Below are 20,102 nucleotides of genomic sequence, written 5' to 3' on the forward strand. Positions count from 1 at the left end.
TACATGTATACTCTCTTCTTCTGTGGTGCTTTTAACCCATAAAACTTTCAGCCTTTTTTTTCTACTTTTCTTTGCTTTTCTAATCTGAACCATCCTGCAGACACTGAAGCTTTAATCCCAGTCAGCATGTAGACATGATGTTTCAGCCTCACCTGTCAGATTCTGAGGCTAAAATGATGTAAAATAAATGTATGAAGAGATAAAGCAGCATAAAGAGCAACCAGAATTTTGTAGAAATAACACACAGATCAGTCTTTTCTCATCTGCACATCATTCAAGTCTGAAACACACACATAACACACACTGTTTCCATGTTTCCACATGTCGTCCTGCTACTATCTACCTGCTGTCCTCACTGCAGCACCTCCACCTCAGCTGCATCCCAAACATCTTCTTGGCTTTATTCCAGCCATAGAGGATCATTATTTTCCTGCTTTTCTCATCTCTTGTTGATCTTTGGCTGCTCCTGATTGGACGTTACCGTCAGTTTAAGCTCTCTGATTCATGGAAAGTCTGACAGGAAGTGTCTTCATCATCATGTCCAGGTGAAAATAGAGGTCTCTTAGCAACATGGTAGTGATGGTGATGAAGATGTGATAAATAATGGTGTTATCATGGATCACTATTGATTTACCATGGAGATCCTCAATCCTGGTCCTTGAGGGCCGGTATTCTGCAGATTTTCCATGTGTCCCTGCTGGAACACACCTGATTCAGAATGAGACAAGTTCTACGCATATCTGCTAATATCATGAAGTAAAGAACCTGGTGATGAAGATGTGATAAATAATGGTGGATTTACCATCTAGAGTCTCTGAATAAACACTACATCTGGATTGTAAACCTCCTGGACGGATAGAAATGCTGGAAAACCTCCGTAGACCAGCTGGAGGGTCACATGACCATCACAGAGTTACACTACAGTTCCTAAGACTCTGATGATGGCAGAAGAGACAGACCTTCAGGAGATCTGGTGGAGTTTTAGGGTTTAAGGTGTCACTTGTCCCAAACGGTGCTGCTACTGCATTTTTAAAGCTTGTTTGTCCATTCAGAGACACTGTAGTAAAAATGGTGGCAGCTGCTTGCATGTGGACCAACAGTAAGGAGAAATGGAGAGTTTTTAATGATAATTACCTTTTCCTCTCATTTTGTTCCAGGCTACAGCTTCAAGGTTTTACAATGACTTTTTCTCCTCTTTCTGAGATGACGTGTTTACAGAGCTGAACCCTGAAGTCTTTGTCACCTCTGATGTGTACATGTTGAAGGGATGAAACGGATCCTTTGGCTCCTCTTTGTTTAACAAACAGAGACCTGGGTAAAATATCTGCCACTTCAGAGGAAACACAGAGGCAGAATTAACAGGAAACATGAAGTCGTGTGTGGAAAGACAACTGATGGGAGGGAAGCTGCTTTGTTGGCTGGTCGGATGTCAACCCTCCTCTGATCCTCCATTGCAGCTACTGGGATCTGATCAGACAGGCAGCGGGAAGTAAAACAGCATCAGAAAAAGTCTGAATTTTAATGGATTTTACACTTTCCTCTTTGTTTGCGCTTCTTTTATTGAGAAAATATGAGTTATTTGGAGGAAAAACGGAATCATATTAAATGATAACGATCTACGTTATTAGATCCATCACATTCAAGTTCCTGTTTACACAAAAAGCCAACCAGCCAATCACATGATAGCATCTAGTCATGCAGCCATGGTGAAGATGGCTTTTTCAAACTGAGCATCAGGATGAGGAGGAAAAGAGATTTAAGGTTGCTGGTCTGAGTATTTACTGGGATTTTCACACACAAGCATCTCAAGGGGTTCCAGAGAAGGTCTGAAGAAGAGCAGCAGCTGTCTGGACCAGAACCAGCAGAAGACCACAGCGGGTTCCCTCCTGTCAGTAAGAACAGGAAACTGAGGCTACAATTCACACAGACTCACCAGAACTGGACAATAGAAGATGGAGAAACGTTGCTGGTCTGATGAGTCTCCAGTTCAGCTCCACATTCACATGGTAGGATCAGAATCTGCTGGAAACGTCATGACAACATGGATCCATCCTGCCGTCAGGATCAACGCTTCAGGCTGCTGCTGGTGGACTGCTGTAGATGATGTTTTCTTTTGGCCTATGTTGGACCCCTTGGTACCAACATGACATGGTTTAAGGAGGAAGAGCAGTCGTCCTTCAACTGGAAAGTTGGGAGATCGATTCCAGACTTCCCCTGACTAAATGCCGAAGTGTCCTTCGGCAAGACACTAAACCCCAAGCTGCCCTCTGATGTGCCTATCGGAGTATGAGCGTGTGTGTGTGAATGGGTGAACATGACAAGTAGTGTAAAGCGCCTTGAGTGGTCTGTATAGGTACAAGTCCATTTACAGCCTACCTGAGTCCTGCTGCTGACCATGTCCATCCCTTTCTGAGCACAGTGGAGCATCTTCTGATGGAAACTTCCAGCAGGATGATGCACCCTGTCACAAAGCTCACATCATCTCCACCATGACGATGAGTTCACTGTCCTCCAATGTAGGGGTGGGAAATTGAATTTAAAAAAAAATAGAATATCAGGATTTTTTGCTTCACAATTTTGAAATAGATTTTTTTTGTTAAATTTTTTGTTTCAAATAAATACAAATAATCCATTACAATTTTTTTGGTCATTTTTGTTGTTTTTATTGATCTTTTTACTTGTCTTCTTGGGGATTAAAGCAGCAGAATGATGGTCTGGCTACTGTGTTGTTTCTTCCACATTCAAATTAAGAAAAATGACGAGCAAAAAAAAGTTTTGTACATCTTTTTTGTTTTTAGTCTACAAAAACCTCAATATCAAAGAAGAGAATCGCGATTTAAATCAAATTGGCACCCAAAAAACTGGGACAAAAGGATGTCGTCACAGCGCTCCTCCAACGGCCTCCACAGTCACCAGAACTAGCAGAGCAGCTTTGGGACGTGATGGAACGGGAGATTCTCCTCACGGATTAAATGTGATGAAGCATCTAAAGCAGCTGGTTCTAGCAGCATCTCTCCAGTGCTGGAGTTCACTGTGGTGGACGACGTCAATTACACAAACAATAAACTAAAATAAAACAGAAAACAGAAGACCTGGACACACCTGAACCCACTGACCAGAGCAAAAATATGATCAATATCATCCTGAATAATTACTATGTTGTTCTGATGTCACAGGAAATGGTTGAATGTCTGAAAGTTGCAGGGTTATAATGGGACTGAATCCCAGTTCCAGTCCTCGAGAGCGGTAACGTATGTGAGAATGTGCTGTTAGCAGGAGGCCATGTGGGTTCAGATCCAGACTCTGTCAAGTGTTTGGGATTAAGATGGCTGCCCAACAGTTTACGTAGCGTCTGCTGAGGTGAAGGGAGGCTTGCAGCCCTGCAGTTTGTAGATGGAAGTGCTCTGCCGCTTTGAGCCCAATAATCACGGCTCTGCAGCGACCTTTGGGCGATTCAGCTGACCCGAGGATCAAAGCGGCTCAGCGTACCTGTGCGAGCATCACTTGTTGAGTACAAAGGCCTCGGCTGTCAGGCCGGCTGACCTCCGACACCCGAGCTGACTCGGAGACAAACCCACCCAGCCTCAACAAACACACTGCTGGACAACTTCAAACACGGCCCTCAGACCTTCATTACCTCAGATGAAAGATGATCATTTTCCCTTTGAGGCAGACATTTCGTTTGATGCAATGCAATGACCTCAACAGACACGGAGCAGGTTTGCTGTCACATTACATCACCACCATGCATGTACAGTATTTCATACTTTCATCAACCCAGATCTCTGCTTCTGCTACAAAAATCCCAGAAAAGGCTTTTCATATCTGCAGAGAGGAGTTTGTTAACGTGGAGTGGTGTATAAGGTACTCTTCCTCTGGCTAAATATATCCACATGCATGAGGCTGGCTCCTCCAGGTCACATGACATCTGATCAGTTGTTTTAGAGGGTTTTACACGTCCAACTCTTTCCAGTGTGCGATGAGACACACGGCTGTTGCTTTAGCACTGTCTCAATTAACGTCCTGGAAACCATTTCTGGTCCAGTGAGCAGCCGATGTGGAGAACAGTTTCTTTCATTGGAAACACGGCGTCTCCCAGGGTGCTGAGAAAAGCCGCCATGTTGCACAGAGACTGGAATCGTTTATAGGTGAAGCTGGAACAAAAAGGAAAAATATCACACGTCAAAAGTAGGATAAGTACAAAATGATTGGTGTTAAATTACACATCCACCCATGCATCCATCCATCCATCCATTACCACCCATGCATCCATCCACCCATCCATCCATCCATCCATCCATCCATTACCACCCATGCATCCATCCACCCATGCATCCATCCATCCATCCATTACCACCCATGCATCCATCCACCCATCCATCCATCCATCCATCCATCCATTACCACCCATGCATCCATCCACCCATCCATCCATCCATCCATTACCACCCATGCATCCATCCACCCATGCATCCATCCACCCATCCATCCATCCATCCATTACCACCCATGCATCCATCCATCCATCCATTACCACCCATGCATCCATCCATCCATCCATTACCACCCATGCATCCATCCATCCATCCATCCATCCATTACCACCCATGCATCCATCCACCCATCCATCCATCCATTACCACCCATGCATCCATCCACCCATCCATCCATCCATCCATTACCACCCATGCATCCATCCACCCATGCATCCATCCATCCATCCATCCATTACCACCCATGCATCCATCCATCCATCCATCCATTACCACCCATGCATCCATCCATCCATCCATTACCACCCATCCATCCATCCATCCATCCATCCATCCATTACCACCCATGCATCCATCCATCCATCCATCCATTACCACCCATGCATCCATCCACCCATCCATCCATCCATCCATCCATTACCACCCATGCATCCATCCACCCATCCATCCATTACCACCCATGCATCCATCCATCCATCCATCCATCCATTACCACCCATGCATCCATCCATCTATCCATCCATCCATTACCACCCATGCATCCATCCATCCATCCATCCATCCATCCATTACCACCCATGCATCCATCCATCCATCCATCCATTACCACCCATGCATCCATCCATCCATCCATCCATCCATCCATTACCACCCATGCATCCATCCATCCATCCATCATCCATTACCACCCATGCATCCATCCACCCATCCATCCATCCATCCATTACCACCCATGCATCCATCCACCCATCCATCCATCCATCCATCCATTACCACCCATGCATCCATCCACCCATCCATCCATCCATCCATTACCACCCATGCATCCATCCACCCATGCATCCATCCATCCATCCATTACCACCCATGCATCCATCTATCCATCCATTACCACCCATGCATCCATCCATCCATCCATCCATTACCACCCATGCATCCATCCATCCATCCATCCATTACCAGCCATGCATCCATCCATCCATGCATTCATCCATCCATCCATTACATCCATGCATGCATCCATCCATTCATCCATCCATCCATGCATCCACCCATCCATCCATCCATCCATCCATGCATCCATCCATCCATCCTCCATCCATCCATCCATCCATCCATCCAACTTCATGCTTCTTATCTGGGGTCTGGCCATTGGAGTAGCAGCCTAAGCAGGGATACTCAGACTTTGTTTCACGTCTTCCAGCTTATCCGAGGGGTTCTAACCCAGCTGAGAGATGTATTACCGCCAGCATGTTCTGGGTTCCTGCAGGGTCTCCTCTCAGAAGGACGTGTCTGGAACACCTCACCAGGAAACAGACACTTTAAAAAAGACAAATTCATGGTAAAGACAATGAAAACAGTGGATTTCAGTGTGAACCAGTTCACTGCCCAGCATCACCAGCCAGGATACTCCAGCACTAGAGATCTTCAGTCACAATCCATCGGTGAAAGATAACATGAAACATGATTCTACTTAGCCCTTTTCAAGTTACATAAGCAAACTGCTGCTCTTTAGAGTCACATCTTTCACACACAGTATTCATCAGGTTTAAGGTTTTTCTGTAATTTCATATGCATAATAATATTAGAGCATTACTTCACTGGAGATTTTCTTTAAATATCAGAATTTCTCAAAACTGGCTTGTAGATTTCGCTCACTGCATTGTTCAGTCATTTACCCTGTTTCAGGTTGTCTATAATTAAGAGGATTGGTGGAGTAGACAGTTGCAATTAATTTGTTTTTTGTCCAGGATCCAAGAAAAACGTAGCATCACCTGAAATAACATTTTCCATCTGATAAGAGTCATGACAAAGAAGAATAAATCAAAGTGAGACGCAGCCTGCCACACTGCATCAAATATTCCACAACACATCAAACGGTGGAGGATGAGTGATGAGAAATGTTCCGACTACGTAACAAACTAAATGAGCTTCTTGTGCTTTGATTCCTCAGAGTTTTGTTAGTTTTACATGCTCTGATTCAGCCAATCAGAGGCTTCATTTCGCCGGTTCCCCTGAGGAGATGTTACCGGCCTCTCACGGATTCTCTGCTTTGGAAGATTTACATCACACACAACCACTGGAAAGGCTGAGTCATGATAACCACCCACAGATCGCAGTGGTTCCACGGCGAGGAAGACCCTGAGAGAAGCATGGCTGTGTGTTTGGAGTGGAAGGTGAAGGAATGCATGCTGACGCTGGGACAGGTTGCGCAAGTGTGTTGTGCAAGTTAGGATAGTGAGAAGGTTAATGTGATGGTTGGATTCTGCTGCCCTCTGCAGCTGGTCTCAGGAATGTCGACCAGCACATGGAGAACTGCACATTCTCCACTTCACATGGTCAGAACCTCTTTCTGGGGTTTGCTGTGGAAACAAATAGTTTTATTTCTTAGATCAGGGCATCGTTTGCAGAGTTCTCGTACCATACGGTCTGGTTCTACACAGGCTGGAGCTGCTTCTGTGTGATGTGAGGGACCAACATGTTTCTTGTGAGCAGCGTTTAGGCGTCAGCGGAACATTGGTTATTCTCATGCTCCAGTCACAAGGTGGGACTGGACCAACTTATGTTTAGTTTTCTTGATAACCTCATTTCAGACTGAGACAGATAATCTGAGATCACACCCCTGCATGTGTGGGATGCCACCTCAATAGCCGGATGTGTTTGGTCCTCCATGAGAGGAAAGAAGCCGCCCAGAACAGACCAGGACGTGTCAACCGCAACAAACTGGTATCATCCAGTCACACAAACCAGACTGATGCAGTGACGGAGCTAGACTTTTATACTTGGAGGGGCAGAGTTGATCATGGGGGGGGGGGGGGGGGAGGGGGGGGTTCTAGTTGTAAAATAAATAATGGTGGGACTTTAACATGTTGATTATGATGAATTACTGACAGAAAAATTAACTTTTTAAAAAAAATAAAAGCATTTACACTAGATTTACCAGCGTAATGAAGATCTTTCTGGAGAGCATCAGTCAGGAACCAGTGACTTCGCTCCAGATCAGGTGAGGTTTCTGCTGTTGGTTGCCATGGTGATACAGTTTATTTTACCAGCTCAGACATGTTGGTTCATGTATCAGCAGAACTTTTAACCCAAAAATAAAACAATTATCTCAAACTGTGATGGTTTATTTTTTCAGTGACCTGTGAGAAAACTCCTCCTCACTGGTTTCCAGTTGACAGGCCATGCTGGGGTGTATTAATAGAGCTGGGTGGTGAAGCGCCAACCTACTGGGTGGGAATGCAGCAGGGTGTAGCACGGAATAATGTTCCCCATGAGACGAGATAAAAACTCACGTCAACGTTTTTTTCCTCACTAAACACCCATTTGTTGCTTTTTTAAATTCTTTTTAATGAATTAGTATTTATTTACATTATTCTTTTCGCAGTTATTTATTATTATATTTTGTTTTTAAGTTTCTTATTGACTGAAGTAGTGCATTAGTTGTGCACGTGCCGGCTGGAACCAGTATGAATCATGTGATGGTCATTTCGGTCCAGAAAAATGGACCCAAACGCAGCACACGGCTAAATAAAAGGGGATGGGTGGAAGGTGGGACGTTACAGTCTTGTGCAATTACAGCCAACAGAAAGTTGTCTGGTTAGCATGAGACTGCATCATCATCATCATCACCATGAGATCTGGAAGATAACTCAATGTGACCTGCAGCAAAGCAAAACAATGAATAAAGTTGGAGCTGGAGCTTCTCTATGTCACTCGTCAATGTTTCCTCATGACGTGTAATTCATTGCAGCTCCCCATCGCGTTTTATTACACAAAAACCCAACAAAAATTAAAAAACGTAGGTGGATATTTCTGTAAGGTAATAAAGAAACATCAGGTAGAGAACCTGCAGAGGCCAACAAACCACTCAGGAAACCAGTTATTTACCAGTTAAACCAGGAAAACACAACCAACTTTCAACCACCCCCGAAAAACAAACTGCCAAGTTTATTCACTTCATTTTAAACACATTTCAACTTCATTTGTTCCAGAAAACGTTGGAGAACAAACAGACTCCCGAACAATAAAAGCAGTCTGAGAGCCCAACCCCCCGCCAAGGCTCAATGGCCCGATCTCACAATGTTAAAGAATCCTTTCAATAACTCAAAACGTTATGGACGAATTCTCATGAAATTCTCAGAAGCAGTTGGAAATGTGAAAAAAGAAGAACTGATTCAAATTCAGAGGTGATCTGGATCACTGTTTGGATCCAGGAACTTATTAAAAGATTCTTTAGCATTGTGAGGTGTGCTTTTTTAGTGTTAGGTTAGGTTTTAGCACTCAGAGAGCGCAAACCTCCGCCAAGGGCCAATGGTCCTACCTCACAATGTCCGGATCACCATCAAAACTAAATCAGTTTTTTCTTTCCAACAACTCCTGAAAACATTCGTCTCTAACACTTTGAGTTATCTTGAACACAAACAGACAAACAGATAAACAGGTAAAACATCAGCTCCTGATAGAGGTAATAACAAATAAACAATAACAAGAGTGGAAAATAAGGAACAAAATGAGATAAATAACAATAATTTATGATGACTTTAACTGTATTATGATTTTCTAACTTGATGAAAACATGCATCTAGTTGTTTATTTGGATCTAACTGGAAGTAAACAAAACATTCAGAGTTTCTGCTCCGTGTTGCTTCAGGAATGAGATGATTTAAGGAGGAAAGACGGTTCCAGTTTTAGTTCTGGATCTGAATCTGCTTCATCTGGACTTACGGAGCCTCCGGGAAACGAGCCAGAGCTGAAGAACAAAGACCTGCAGACAAACTGGACCTTTCAGCAGATCCATGAAGGTGAAGAGAAAACGTGCAGGTTGATGCTGGGCGTGTGTAGCGCTACACAGTGTTGGATGTGATGAAGACGTAGATCCTGGCCAGGAAGGAGGTGAGCGTTCCCTGCCTCAGCAGCTTCATCTCCACCTCGATCAGGAAGTCTTTGGGCTGCAGGACTTTCCTCTGCAGGTAGACGGCGCCGGTGAAGCTGTTCAGCTTCCGGGTGCTGAAGTAACCCTCTTCGTTGCCCTTGGTGATGCTGATGACAAAGTGGTCGCCAGCGTAGGCGGGGGACGGCCCGATTCGGAAGATCTGGGCTGGAATGATGATGTTGGTCTGGTACCGGAGCTGGTAGTATGTGATCTGGACCGGAGAGTTCTGACAGTCTAAGGAGTTGGCGGGACAACTCATCCTTTCACAGCGTCTGGAAATAAATGGAGACAGGCAGAGTCAGGAGGAGATAGACAGGAAGAGGCAGTAAGAGATAGGAAGAGAGAAGGTAATGAGCTAAAGGCAGCCATGTCCTTGTTAGGTTTCACTTTTCCAAACTGGAAAATGACTAAAAGTTTTATGTTACAATAAGATGAACTGTTTACCAGGACGCCACACAAACAAACAAACTTTTACTTTGAAAGGAAACCAACTTCATGTTCAGCTTTATTTGTATAGCGCCACTTCACCATGATGTTGTCACAGGCCACCTTACATACACGAATCAACATACCCATCATTTCGAGCCAATTCATACATATCCTATAATAGAAACCAACTGATTGCATTAAGTCATGACTTCGATCCAATCCCCCATCCTGAGCATGCACTGAGCTTCCTGTTCAGGGAACCACTCCCACTAACTTCAGAAAAAAACCCAATGAAGATGTTCCAAATCTACATTCTTCATATGTGGACCGAACAGACCGGGTTAGGGTTAGGATTGGCTCCTACTGGACAGTGTAATTCCAGTCCCTAATGGACTGGTTGTGAGTCAGGTTGGTACTGACCAAGTCGTTTCATATTGAGTCAGTGCTTGTCAAGTCAGTGCATATTGGGTCGGTACATATTGCATATTGTGTCAGTACACATTGCATATTTGGCCGGTACCTATCGACTTGGTACCTCTGGCCACACACAGACTTGTTCCCAGGTCAAACACACTAAGTGTTTAAACCAGATTTTCGTGTCTCTGCTGAGGCAGGACGTCGGGGACAAACAGGGACTTACGTGTCGGACACTTTCCTGTAGTTGTGAGGACAGTCGAAGGAGAGACACCTGAACCCTCCCTGCAGATTGTAGCAGGTCTGTCCGGAGGAGCAGTTGTGTGTGCCGGCCGAGCACTCGTCCACATCTGGAAAGAGAAGAGATGAACACAATCTTTCATCTGCAGATGAACAGAGATGGAGGATTTTACCCTGCAATGACTGCTTCCAGGGTGGTAAACGGTTTTCATCCTCATTCAGCAGATCATGATTTCATGAATACACAGACGAATACCACTGTAAAGATCAGCCATGTTGTTTGGAAGGAAAGGCTCGAAACAGTAACGTTCCAGCAGATTTCAGAACTAAGAGTTTTTATCATTGTTGGACAAGATGGCGTTTGGATGTTGGAGATTTTATTGTGTTTTTTCTTTTTACCACTCATTTGAGTCACCTGCTTATTCATGTGTCCATGATGTCACCTCCTGGTATTAACTAGTTTATAGGTTCCACCTAGCCTGCAACGTTTTCATGCATTTAACCATTTATTAGCCACATTTAATAAAGACTTTTAATATTTTGCATCTTGGGAGTGCTTTGGTCTCCCTTTCCTTTCATCTTGGAAAAGTAAATCCTGGATCCAGAACAATAATGCAAGGAAATATTTTTGTGCCATTATAGATTCAATTACAGCATAAAATTTTAGGATATTTAAATGAATAAAGCAAATATCAGTTGTTTCTATGAAGTTTGATGGATTACAGCTTGTTTTTGTAAATAAAAAACAGGAAGAGAGTTGGGTTTACGTGTGTTCACCAATACCCTGCACAATAAGTCATATGGAAGCAACAGAGAACAATAAAGTGTTTTCAATGACGTCCTGTTCAGGGCAGCCTTTGTTCTATAAAGTAAAAAGATGATTTCTGACATTATTTATATGAGGCTTCCAACAAAGCTGATCATCAAGTATCATTCCAAGAAATGTATTTTCATAAACCCTTTTAATATCAGTTCCATAAATCCTGATCGTAGACAAGTCTTCCATTTATCTGGTTCCATAACTTATTATAGTTCAACAATGTTTTTATGCCAAACTAGTGTTTCAGTATATTTAACTCATTTATACCAGTTTTTATCGCATATAAATATAAAATAGTGTCATCAGCAAACAAAGACAATCAGACTTTTTGATAGTTTATAAACATGTAAATACTTTTGATATATAACAGGAATAATCTGGGGCCCAACACAGACCCTTGAGGAACCCCATAAGTTACCTTCAGCTGACCTTATTTTACATGATTTGATGACAAATATTGATATCTATCATCCAGGAAACCTTTTATCAATGTGTAAACCATATCTCCCTCGTTTATATCTTTGTAAACTACATTTATTGTTATCAATACTGTAAATATGTCTTCAATAAGCTCCATCTCTGCCACTGAAGTGGATTTCTGCTCTACAGTCATGTTGGCTATCAGTTAAAAGATTATGTTTCTCAATATACCTATCAAGTCTTTCAGCAAATCATATTTCTCAGGTTTTTATTGATATTGGTTTATAACTGGTATATTGTTGTCTCTCTCCAAACTTCTCACTATTCATGATAAAATTTTTCATATTTGTGTTTTTCATCTCAAAACTTTACCCCAAACAATAACTTCTGATCATTTTCTCCTGTTTTAGTTGACAATCATCAGATCTTCATCTTCCTCATCTTCTCGCTAGACACAGAGGATATGAATGCAGATATTTGTTGTAAGATTTAAAATCTGCTTTTATCCAAATCAAATCCAAAGTGATTAGAACAATAATCCAGTTTCAGGCACTCAAAGTGATTAGAAATAAAAGACCTTTAATAAAAATGAGCAAAAATCAATAAAAACACACCAATGCGTAACCAGGCAGATTATCACAGGTGACACCATGTAGCACTATGCTCTTGGCCTGTAGCGGCACCATACAATAAACACCAGAAGGAAGCCATGTGGTAAATAAACAGAACTGAGAGAAGCATTAGATGCAGGAAGACATCAGCACAGCAGAGGAAAACAGCGTCTGAGCAGCTGCAGACAGAAACGAAGCGAGCGCTACGAAGACCAACAGGAAGCCATAAAACTGGAAATCTGCAAGAAAACAGCATCACAGGAAAATGGAGGCAGAACGCCTGGAAGTTTGAAAGAGACACATGCACTGGGATTGGGATTGACCCGCCATGTTGGAGGAGCCAGCGTTCTGTTTACAGCAGTGACATCGTCGTTCAATGGTCAGAAAATTCAGCGTGTTTTTAACACAGTTTACTGGAGAGACACCTGGTGGATGGAAACAGCCCCCACCAACAAGGCCAAGGAAGCTGCGGTGACATCTGCTGCTCCCTCCACCATCTCCAGCATCTGATGAGCTGAAGATCAATCTCTTTTTAAAGGATCAACATCTGGAACTTCATGGGAGTCCAGTGAAAGCTCACCTGTGCATGTGCGCCCATTGGCCGACAGGGTGTATCCATGAGGAGGACAGGTGCACTGGTAGCTGCCTGCAACGTTGATGCACTGGAACGTGCAGAGATTCATGATGTTCTGGGAACATTCGTCAATATCTGTGAAACACACACAGTTACTAAAGGAGCACAGGAAATCTTTCAGCATGTAAACACAGAAAAGCAGTCATGTATGTATTATATGTACCAACATGAGGAAACAGCATCCAGGTCTGAAAAATAAAGCCAATGTGGTCACAATTTAAACCTACATTCCACCTGATGGCCAGCAGGGGGCGACTCTTCACTCTGGTCAAAATGTAAATGTTCCTTTTTTATTCCTTTTATTCCTTTTCTGTTTATTTATGTTTTTGTTTGCCTGTTTCTTGTTTTTGCCTTTGTTTTCAATGTTTGAAGATTTATTATTTTAGTTTTATATGTGTCATGGAAGAAATAATGAGACCACCCTCGTTTTCCAAAAAGTCATGTTTAGTTTAATGTCTGTTACAGCTAAAGGTACATTTGTTTGGAAAACGATAGTGGTCTTATCACATTTTCCAGGACTGTACACAATAGCAGGAAACAGTGATTTTGAATGGGAAACTGCTCTGCAAACATTTTTTCTTTTCTTTCTTTCTTTTTTTTTCTTTAATAAGTCTGTTTTTATCTTGGTGAATCTAAGTTTTGGAGGAAATACAGCAAAGGTATGACATCTTTTATAAACATGTTTCACATACATGTATAAATTTGGCCTTGTTTTGTCGCAATTCGGTCATAACAAGATGAGGATAACAGGTGTGTAGAAGATGTGTGCTTGCAGTTGTAGCGTATTATCATTAACGTTAAACTGTGATCCAATGTTGGAGCGACAGTGGGTGTTTTAATTATGAATTCGCTGTGTCCTTAGACAAGCGGACGATCTCGGGGCACCACCCAGCCCTAAATTTGTTATACGGTCAGGCAGGGAATACCGTAATATGAAAATAATATTTGTCTAATAACAGATAACCATCAGTCTCAAAATACGCTTACTGTAAGTTCTCGTCAGAGGGAACAAATTGCTTCCTTAAAGATCGATCATGCTACCACGACTTCTTAAAATATAACACACTATATTAAAAACCACACCGGTTAAAATAATCAGGCACAAATGAAATTAATAATGTAAACCAGAAATAGCGTCAGCAAGCATCAAATACTGAATCAGCCAAGATGAGAGAGAGAGAGTTAGAGCGAGTATGGAAGCTCGAGCCGAGTCAACAGCATAAATGTAAAATAAGATTATTAAAGGTAAAGTTATGTAAGCAGCTTACATAACTTACACAACTAGGAAGGTTGGAAAGATGGCAAGTCTAATGAAGTTAACTAAATATGTCAGGGTAGACTATCCGGCAGGTACCGGGGGAGTGGATTTAAAAAGGGCAGCTTCTGCTTACTAAGACACCAGCTGGATTGGAGACAGTGGAATAATGGGTCGGCCTTACTTCAGCGCCTTGGTGGTCGAGAACCCGAACCTTGGGTCCAGTGGGCAAGGATTCAGTGGTCGTCCTGATACTTGTCCAAAGGGGACCTCCGCAGAAATCAGGAGCTCGCCTGGAACCACCTGGTTCGACGTCTGAAGCTGGACCCAACTCCGATTAGAATCCACAGGTCGCAGGTGCCGGCAGAGTCCTGGGATCAACTGGAGCAGTAACGTTCGAGTCGTCCGTGTGTTACTGGTCACAGTCTTTGTGGGCCGGGAGAGCAGCTTCGATGGCGTGTCAGAAGCAAAAATTGTTCAGCCAGAATTGGATGAGTTTTCTGGTGTTAAGCAGTTGAGCGAGTGAGCTTACTTAATAAAAATGAACACGATGCCAGACGGACAAAAACACAACTAAAGCAAACATCAAACGAAAACAAAAGGAAAAAAATAAGAGAGAAACAAAAGAAAACGACAGAGAAACATGAGAGGAAACAAAAGAAAAAAGGTAAAAGAGGAAGAGACAAAAGAAAAAAGGGGGTAAAAGTGGAGAAAACAAGAGGAGGAAAAACAAAACGAGCGAGTTCTGGGAAGACCTGGAGTTAAATTTGCCAGCGCTCTGGGGCGGACTTTAGATTATCCAATCGGAGCGCAGGGGACAGGACATGGGGTCTGAAGGTTTGGTCAAAATACTAAGTTCTTGGGGAATTAAACTTAACATTTTTCCAACCTCAAAACATGTCTATAAAATCCATTTATAGATGAGAAGAAGTATGAATGATCCTTATAAACATGAACCTTAAAACAGTTTTGCTGCTGTCAAAAGGGGAAAAGGTTTGTTACCAGGTACAAGACATTTCATCAAGACATTTCAAGACATTTCAATACCCTGCATCGATGATTTTCACTTTCCACGGACCTGGTGGGTCAAGAAATCATTTCCACACAACAAGTTCTTACTTTGAGTCAGAGTTGTTAATAACAACAGCATATAATGTTAATCACTGTGTATTTAATCAGCCTGAAATGCATATCTCAATCTGTTTGAGGGTGTCTGTTAGATGGCACCATTGCTCCATCCAAGGAATCACAGAAATTCGGTCACGTGTGCAGCACCTGGAAGAGACTTTTGATAACTTTGTCACAGACTTGAAGTTAAAGGCGCAATCGTGTGAGTTTGGACAATTGAAAGACTCTATGATACGTGACCAGATTGTGTACGCCATTCATGACAAGCAAACAAGGAAGAGGCTGCTGAGGGAGGCACAGCTGACTTTGGAGGAGGCCGAGAGAGTGTGCCATGCTACCGAGTTAGCTCAGCAGCATGCTAAGACATTCAATGAGTCAAATGTGGCAGCAGCTCATGAAAGTGCTAAAGCTGCTGTTGTCAAGGCCAAACCGAAAAGAACTGTGGTTTACAACAAAAGTTCTGATAATGTGATGTACTCCTGCAAACGTTGTGGTGGTAAACATGAGCCCAGACAGTGTCCTGCTTATGGCAAAAGGTGTGCAAAATGCAATGGGAAAAATAGAAACAGTGTCTGTCAAGGTGTAAATCCAAAGCCGTACGGCTGGTTGAATAACCTGATTTAAGTGAGACTTTCTTTGTGGGAATGGTGTCATGTGATGGTGTAGAGCCCAATACAAAAAGAAATGATGTACATACAGACAGTGAGGACTCCTGGATTGTTATCCCTCCCAGTAAACGGAGCATTAGTTGCACTGAGGATTGATACAGGAGCTCAGGCTAATTTAATCAGTTGGGCAGCCATTTGTATGATGAAGGATAAGCCCAAAATAGTTGACAAGAGAGTGGTTTTAAAAGACTATAATGGGAAGTACATTGAAAGCAGAGGCCAGTGCAGACTCAAAGTAATGGTGAAGAACAAAATTTATAATGTATTGTTCACTATTGTACCTGAAGGCCAGGAATCACTGCTTAGTGGGGCTACTTCAAAGAGACTGAACTTGGTAAAAAAGAGTCTACCACATCAGCTTGTCACCAGGCACTGAAACAGTTCACTCCATTGTCAAGCAATATGAGGATGGGTTCAAAGAATTGGGATGTTTACCATATGTATATAAGATCCAGCTGAAAGAGGATGCAACACCAGTGATTCATGCACCACGGAGAGTTCCGGCACCACTCCGGGATCGCCTTAAGAAAGAACTGGACAGGATGTGTCGGTTACAGGTATCACAAAAGTGGAGGAACCAACAGAGTGGGTAAATTTTATGGTGTGTGTGGACAAAAAGAATGAGAATAAAGAACTAAGAATATGTATGGATCCTGGAGACTTAAATAAGAATATCAAGCGTGAGCATTACCAGATTCCAAAATGTGAAGAGATTGCTAGTGAGATGGCTGAAGCTAAATACTTTTCTAAGCTAGACGCTGCTCAGGGTTGGTGGCAGATCAGGCTGGATAAAAGGAGTTCCAAATACTGTACCTTTAATACTCCTTTTGGCAGGTACAGGTTTTTGAGGATGCCTTTTGGAATAATCTCAGCTTCTGAAATCTTTCATCGTGCAATGGATAACATGTTGGAAGGACTTGAGGGGGTTCGCTGTTATGTGGATGATGTGGTAGTATGGGGTTCCACCCTACAAGAACATAATGAAAGACTGACCAAAGTTCTTAAACGGATACGTGAAAACGGGCTGAAATTAAATCTGACTAAATGCCAGTTTGGTGTGCAAGAAATAGGATTTCTTGGAGATAAGCTGTCTGCTGGAGGTGTTGAGTTAGATGAACACAAGATTAGAGCATGCCTTGTCCCGCTGATAAGAAAGGTGTACTCAGAATCATGGGAATGATCAACTTTGTGGGGAAGTTCATACCCAATCTGTCGGTAAGAACATCAGCTTTAAGAGAGTTGCTGTGCGACTCTACAGAGTTTAGGTGGACAAGCAGACATGAGCGTGACTGGAACATCTTAAAAGCCACTCTAACAACCGTGCCAGTGTTAATCTATTATGATCCAGCCAAGAGACTAAAGGTGTCAACCGATGCATCAAAAGAGGGGCTTGGTGCTGTCTTATTGCAAGCAGATGGTGGAAACTGGAAGCCTGTAGCGTATGCTTTTAGGTCTATGACTAAGACTGAAATGAAATATGCACAGATTGAGAAGGAATGTATGGGGTTGACATATGGTCTGGAAACGTTTCACTGTTATGTGTATGGCCTGCATACCTTTACAGTTGAGACAGATCACTGTCTGCTGGTGTCCATTATTAAACAGAGTTTAAGTGAGATGTCTCCAAGGATTCAGCACCTCATCATGAAATTGCAGAGGTATGATTTTGACTTGGTGTACACATCTGGCAAATATTTAGTGTTAGCAGATGCTCTGTCACGTGCACCGGAATTGAGTCGCGAGAGCTCTACTGAAAAAGAGGTGGAGAAACATGTGAACATGATTGTTGAGTGTCTACCAGTATCTGAGTCCAAGTCAAAGCAAATAAGTGAGGAAACTGTAAAAGATACAGAACTTCAGTTAGTGATGGCTCATATTCAGACTGGCTGGCCAAGTGGGTCATGTCCAAAGTTTTATCACATCAGGTAAGAGCTCAGTGTAGTGAATGGACTGTTGCTGAGAGGCCAGACAATTGTGATTCCTCATAGCATGAGAATGGACATTCTGCAGAGGATACATGAAGGACATTTGGGAGTTGAAAAGTGCAAGAGCCAGAGAAGCTGTATATTGGCCAGGCATTAATAAAGACATAGAAGAGTTGATTGCGAAATGTGAAACATATAAAAAATATCAGAGCAGGCAAGTAAGGGAGCCTATGCTGATTCAGGATCTTCCTACTGTACCCTGGAAGAAGATAGGAACAGATTTATTTCATCATAATGGCAAGGATTATTTGTTGGTTATTGATTACTATTCCAACTACCCTGAGATAGCCTTGCTCTCAAGTACAACTGCAAGTAGTTTCATTATGCATGCCAAGTCCATTTTTGCGAGACATGGGATACCAGAAGTTGTAGTAAGTGATAATGGTCCTTGTTACAGTTGCAGAGAATGGCAGCAGTTCTCTGTTCAGTATGGGTTTCAGCATGTGACGTCCAGTCCTCAGTATGTGCAGTCCAATGGGAAAGCAGAAAAGGTGTGCATATCATTAAGCAGCTTTTGAGGAAGGCAGCTGATAGCAAATTGGATTCGTATCTTGCTCTTTTGAGCTACAGGACGGCTCCTCTTGAATGTGGTCTCTCTCCTGCAGAGCTGTTAATGAGTCGCAGGTTGCGCACAACCTTACCTTGCTACACTGAGGTCCGACAGAATGCTGAAATACAATCAAAACTGGACAGTTTGAATTGGAAACAAAAGCATTATTATGACAAAGCGACTAGAATGCTTTCACTGCTTGTGAAGGACGATGTTGTCCGAATACAAGATCAAGATTCGTGGAACAGAAGGGCAACTGTTCTCCAGGAAGTTGGACCGAGATCATATGAGGTGCGAACTGAGGATGGAAATGTTCTCAGGAGAAACCGCCGACACCTTCTTAAGACCCCAGAACACTTTCAAGAGGTTACTTCTGATGATGGACAAAGTAAAGATGCTGGATTGCCTTCAAACGTAGCATCTGACTTGAAACCAGATGAACTGACATCAATTGAGCACGAACAATCAAAATCGATCCCAGCACTGCCTGTTTTAAGGAGGTCTAGTCAAAATGTTAAGAAACCTGATAGATTGCAATTGTGAGCTGTGAACTGTGAATTGTGAAGGGTTGTTTTTGTGTATGTGTATGTACTGTTAAAGACTGGCAGCAGAGAGTGCTATGGGGCGACCTGCTGCTGAGTCTATTTAAGATGGAAACCACGAAGAAGTGGGGCCGGGTTTTTTATGAATGAAGCGACAATAAAGTTTGGAGCGTAAGCTCGTGTGCTGGAAATGATGCCTCCTCATTAAAAGAACAAAACAAGGTGGAGCTGAGAGGGGGGCCGTGAGCGTCATGGTGGATGATTGACATTGTGCAAACTTTGAACTGCCTGTAGCTAAGAGCTAACTGAGCTAACATGGAGATAACAGGAGCCAACCAGCTAACAGAAGTAAGCGGGCTAAAGCTAAGTCATGTTGTTAACTGGCTAAAAACTGCGGTTGTTCTACATTCTTCTTACTTGAAGTGGGAGATTGGGTACCTGTCAGTCAAAAGGACACGCCCCTAAATATGCTGAACTTTGAGAGTAAATTGCTCTTAAATAGCTAAGTTAGTAAAAAAATTCACTCCCCCCAGAGTTGTCATGAAGGTAAACCTGACCTATTAAACCTAAAATGGATTTTTGAACCAGGCTGTAAACATGTTTATTTCTGCTGTGAAGTTGGTCTTTTTAACATGGGAGTCTATGGAGATTTGCTCTGTTTTGCAGCCTCCAGTGGATGAAGAGGGAACTGCAGTTTTATGCACTTTTACATAGGCTTCACTTTTTACTGCCACTTGGTGTGCATGCTGTGTGGTGGACATGGGGATCCATAATGTAGTTTATGTGTGTTTTGGACTTTCTTAATCTGTTCTTATGTTTATTGTCTTACATGTGTTTGGTTGTCATGGAAATGGTTTAAATAAGCTTATAGCATAAATTCTGGACTTCCTGTGGAAAACACGTTATTTCATTACAGACATGATGTTACACGAGTAAAACCGCACATTAACCCCTTCATCCCCAGTAGGTTACCTACA

The 20,102-nt window shown here is 42.7% G+C and overlaps 1 protein-coding gene across 3 annotated transcripts in view; it reads right to left on the minus strand.

Moving 5' to 3' along the window:
* Window positions 1-8,502: 8,502 nt before the first annotated feature.
* The window catches only part of fbln2 (fibulin 2), a 122,583-nt gene continuing 110,983 nt past the window's right edge, over window positions 8,503-20,102 (minus strand). For all 3 annotated transcript variants that reach the window (XM_079242902.1, XM_079242900.1, XM_079242901.1), the window contains 3 exons: window positions 12,944-13,072; window positions 10,499-10,622; window positions 8,503-9,701 (listed from right to left, as the gene is read on the minus strand). In XM_079242902.1, the coding sequence (XP_079099028.1) occupies window positions 9,341-9,701; window positions 10,499-10,622; window positions 12,944-13,072 (614 nt within the window). In that variant the 3' untranslated portion in view covers window positions 8,503-9,340. The remainder of the gene's footprint in view (window positions 9,702-10,498; window positions 10,623-12,943; window positions 13,073-20,102) is intronic.

This window comes from Telmatherina bonti (genome assembly GCF_933228915.1).
Source record: "Telmatherina bonti genome assembly, chromosome: 6".
NCBI lineage: Eukaryota > Metazoa > Chordata > Actinopteri > Atheriniformes > Telmatherinidae > Telmatherina > Telmatherina bonti.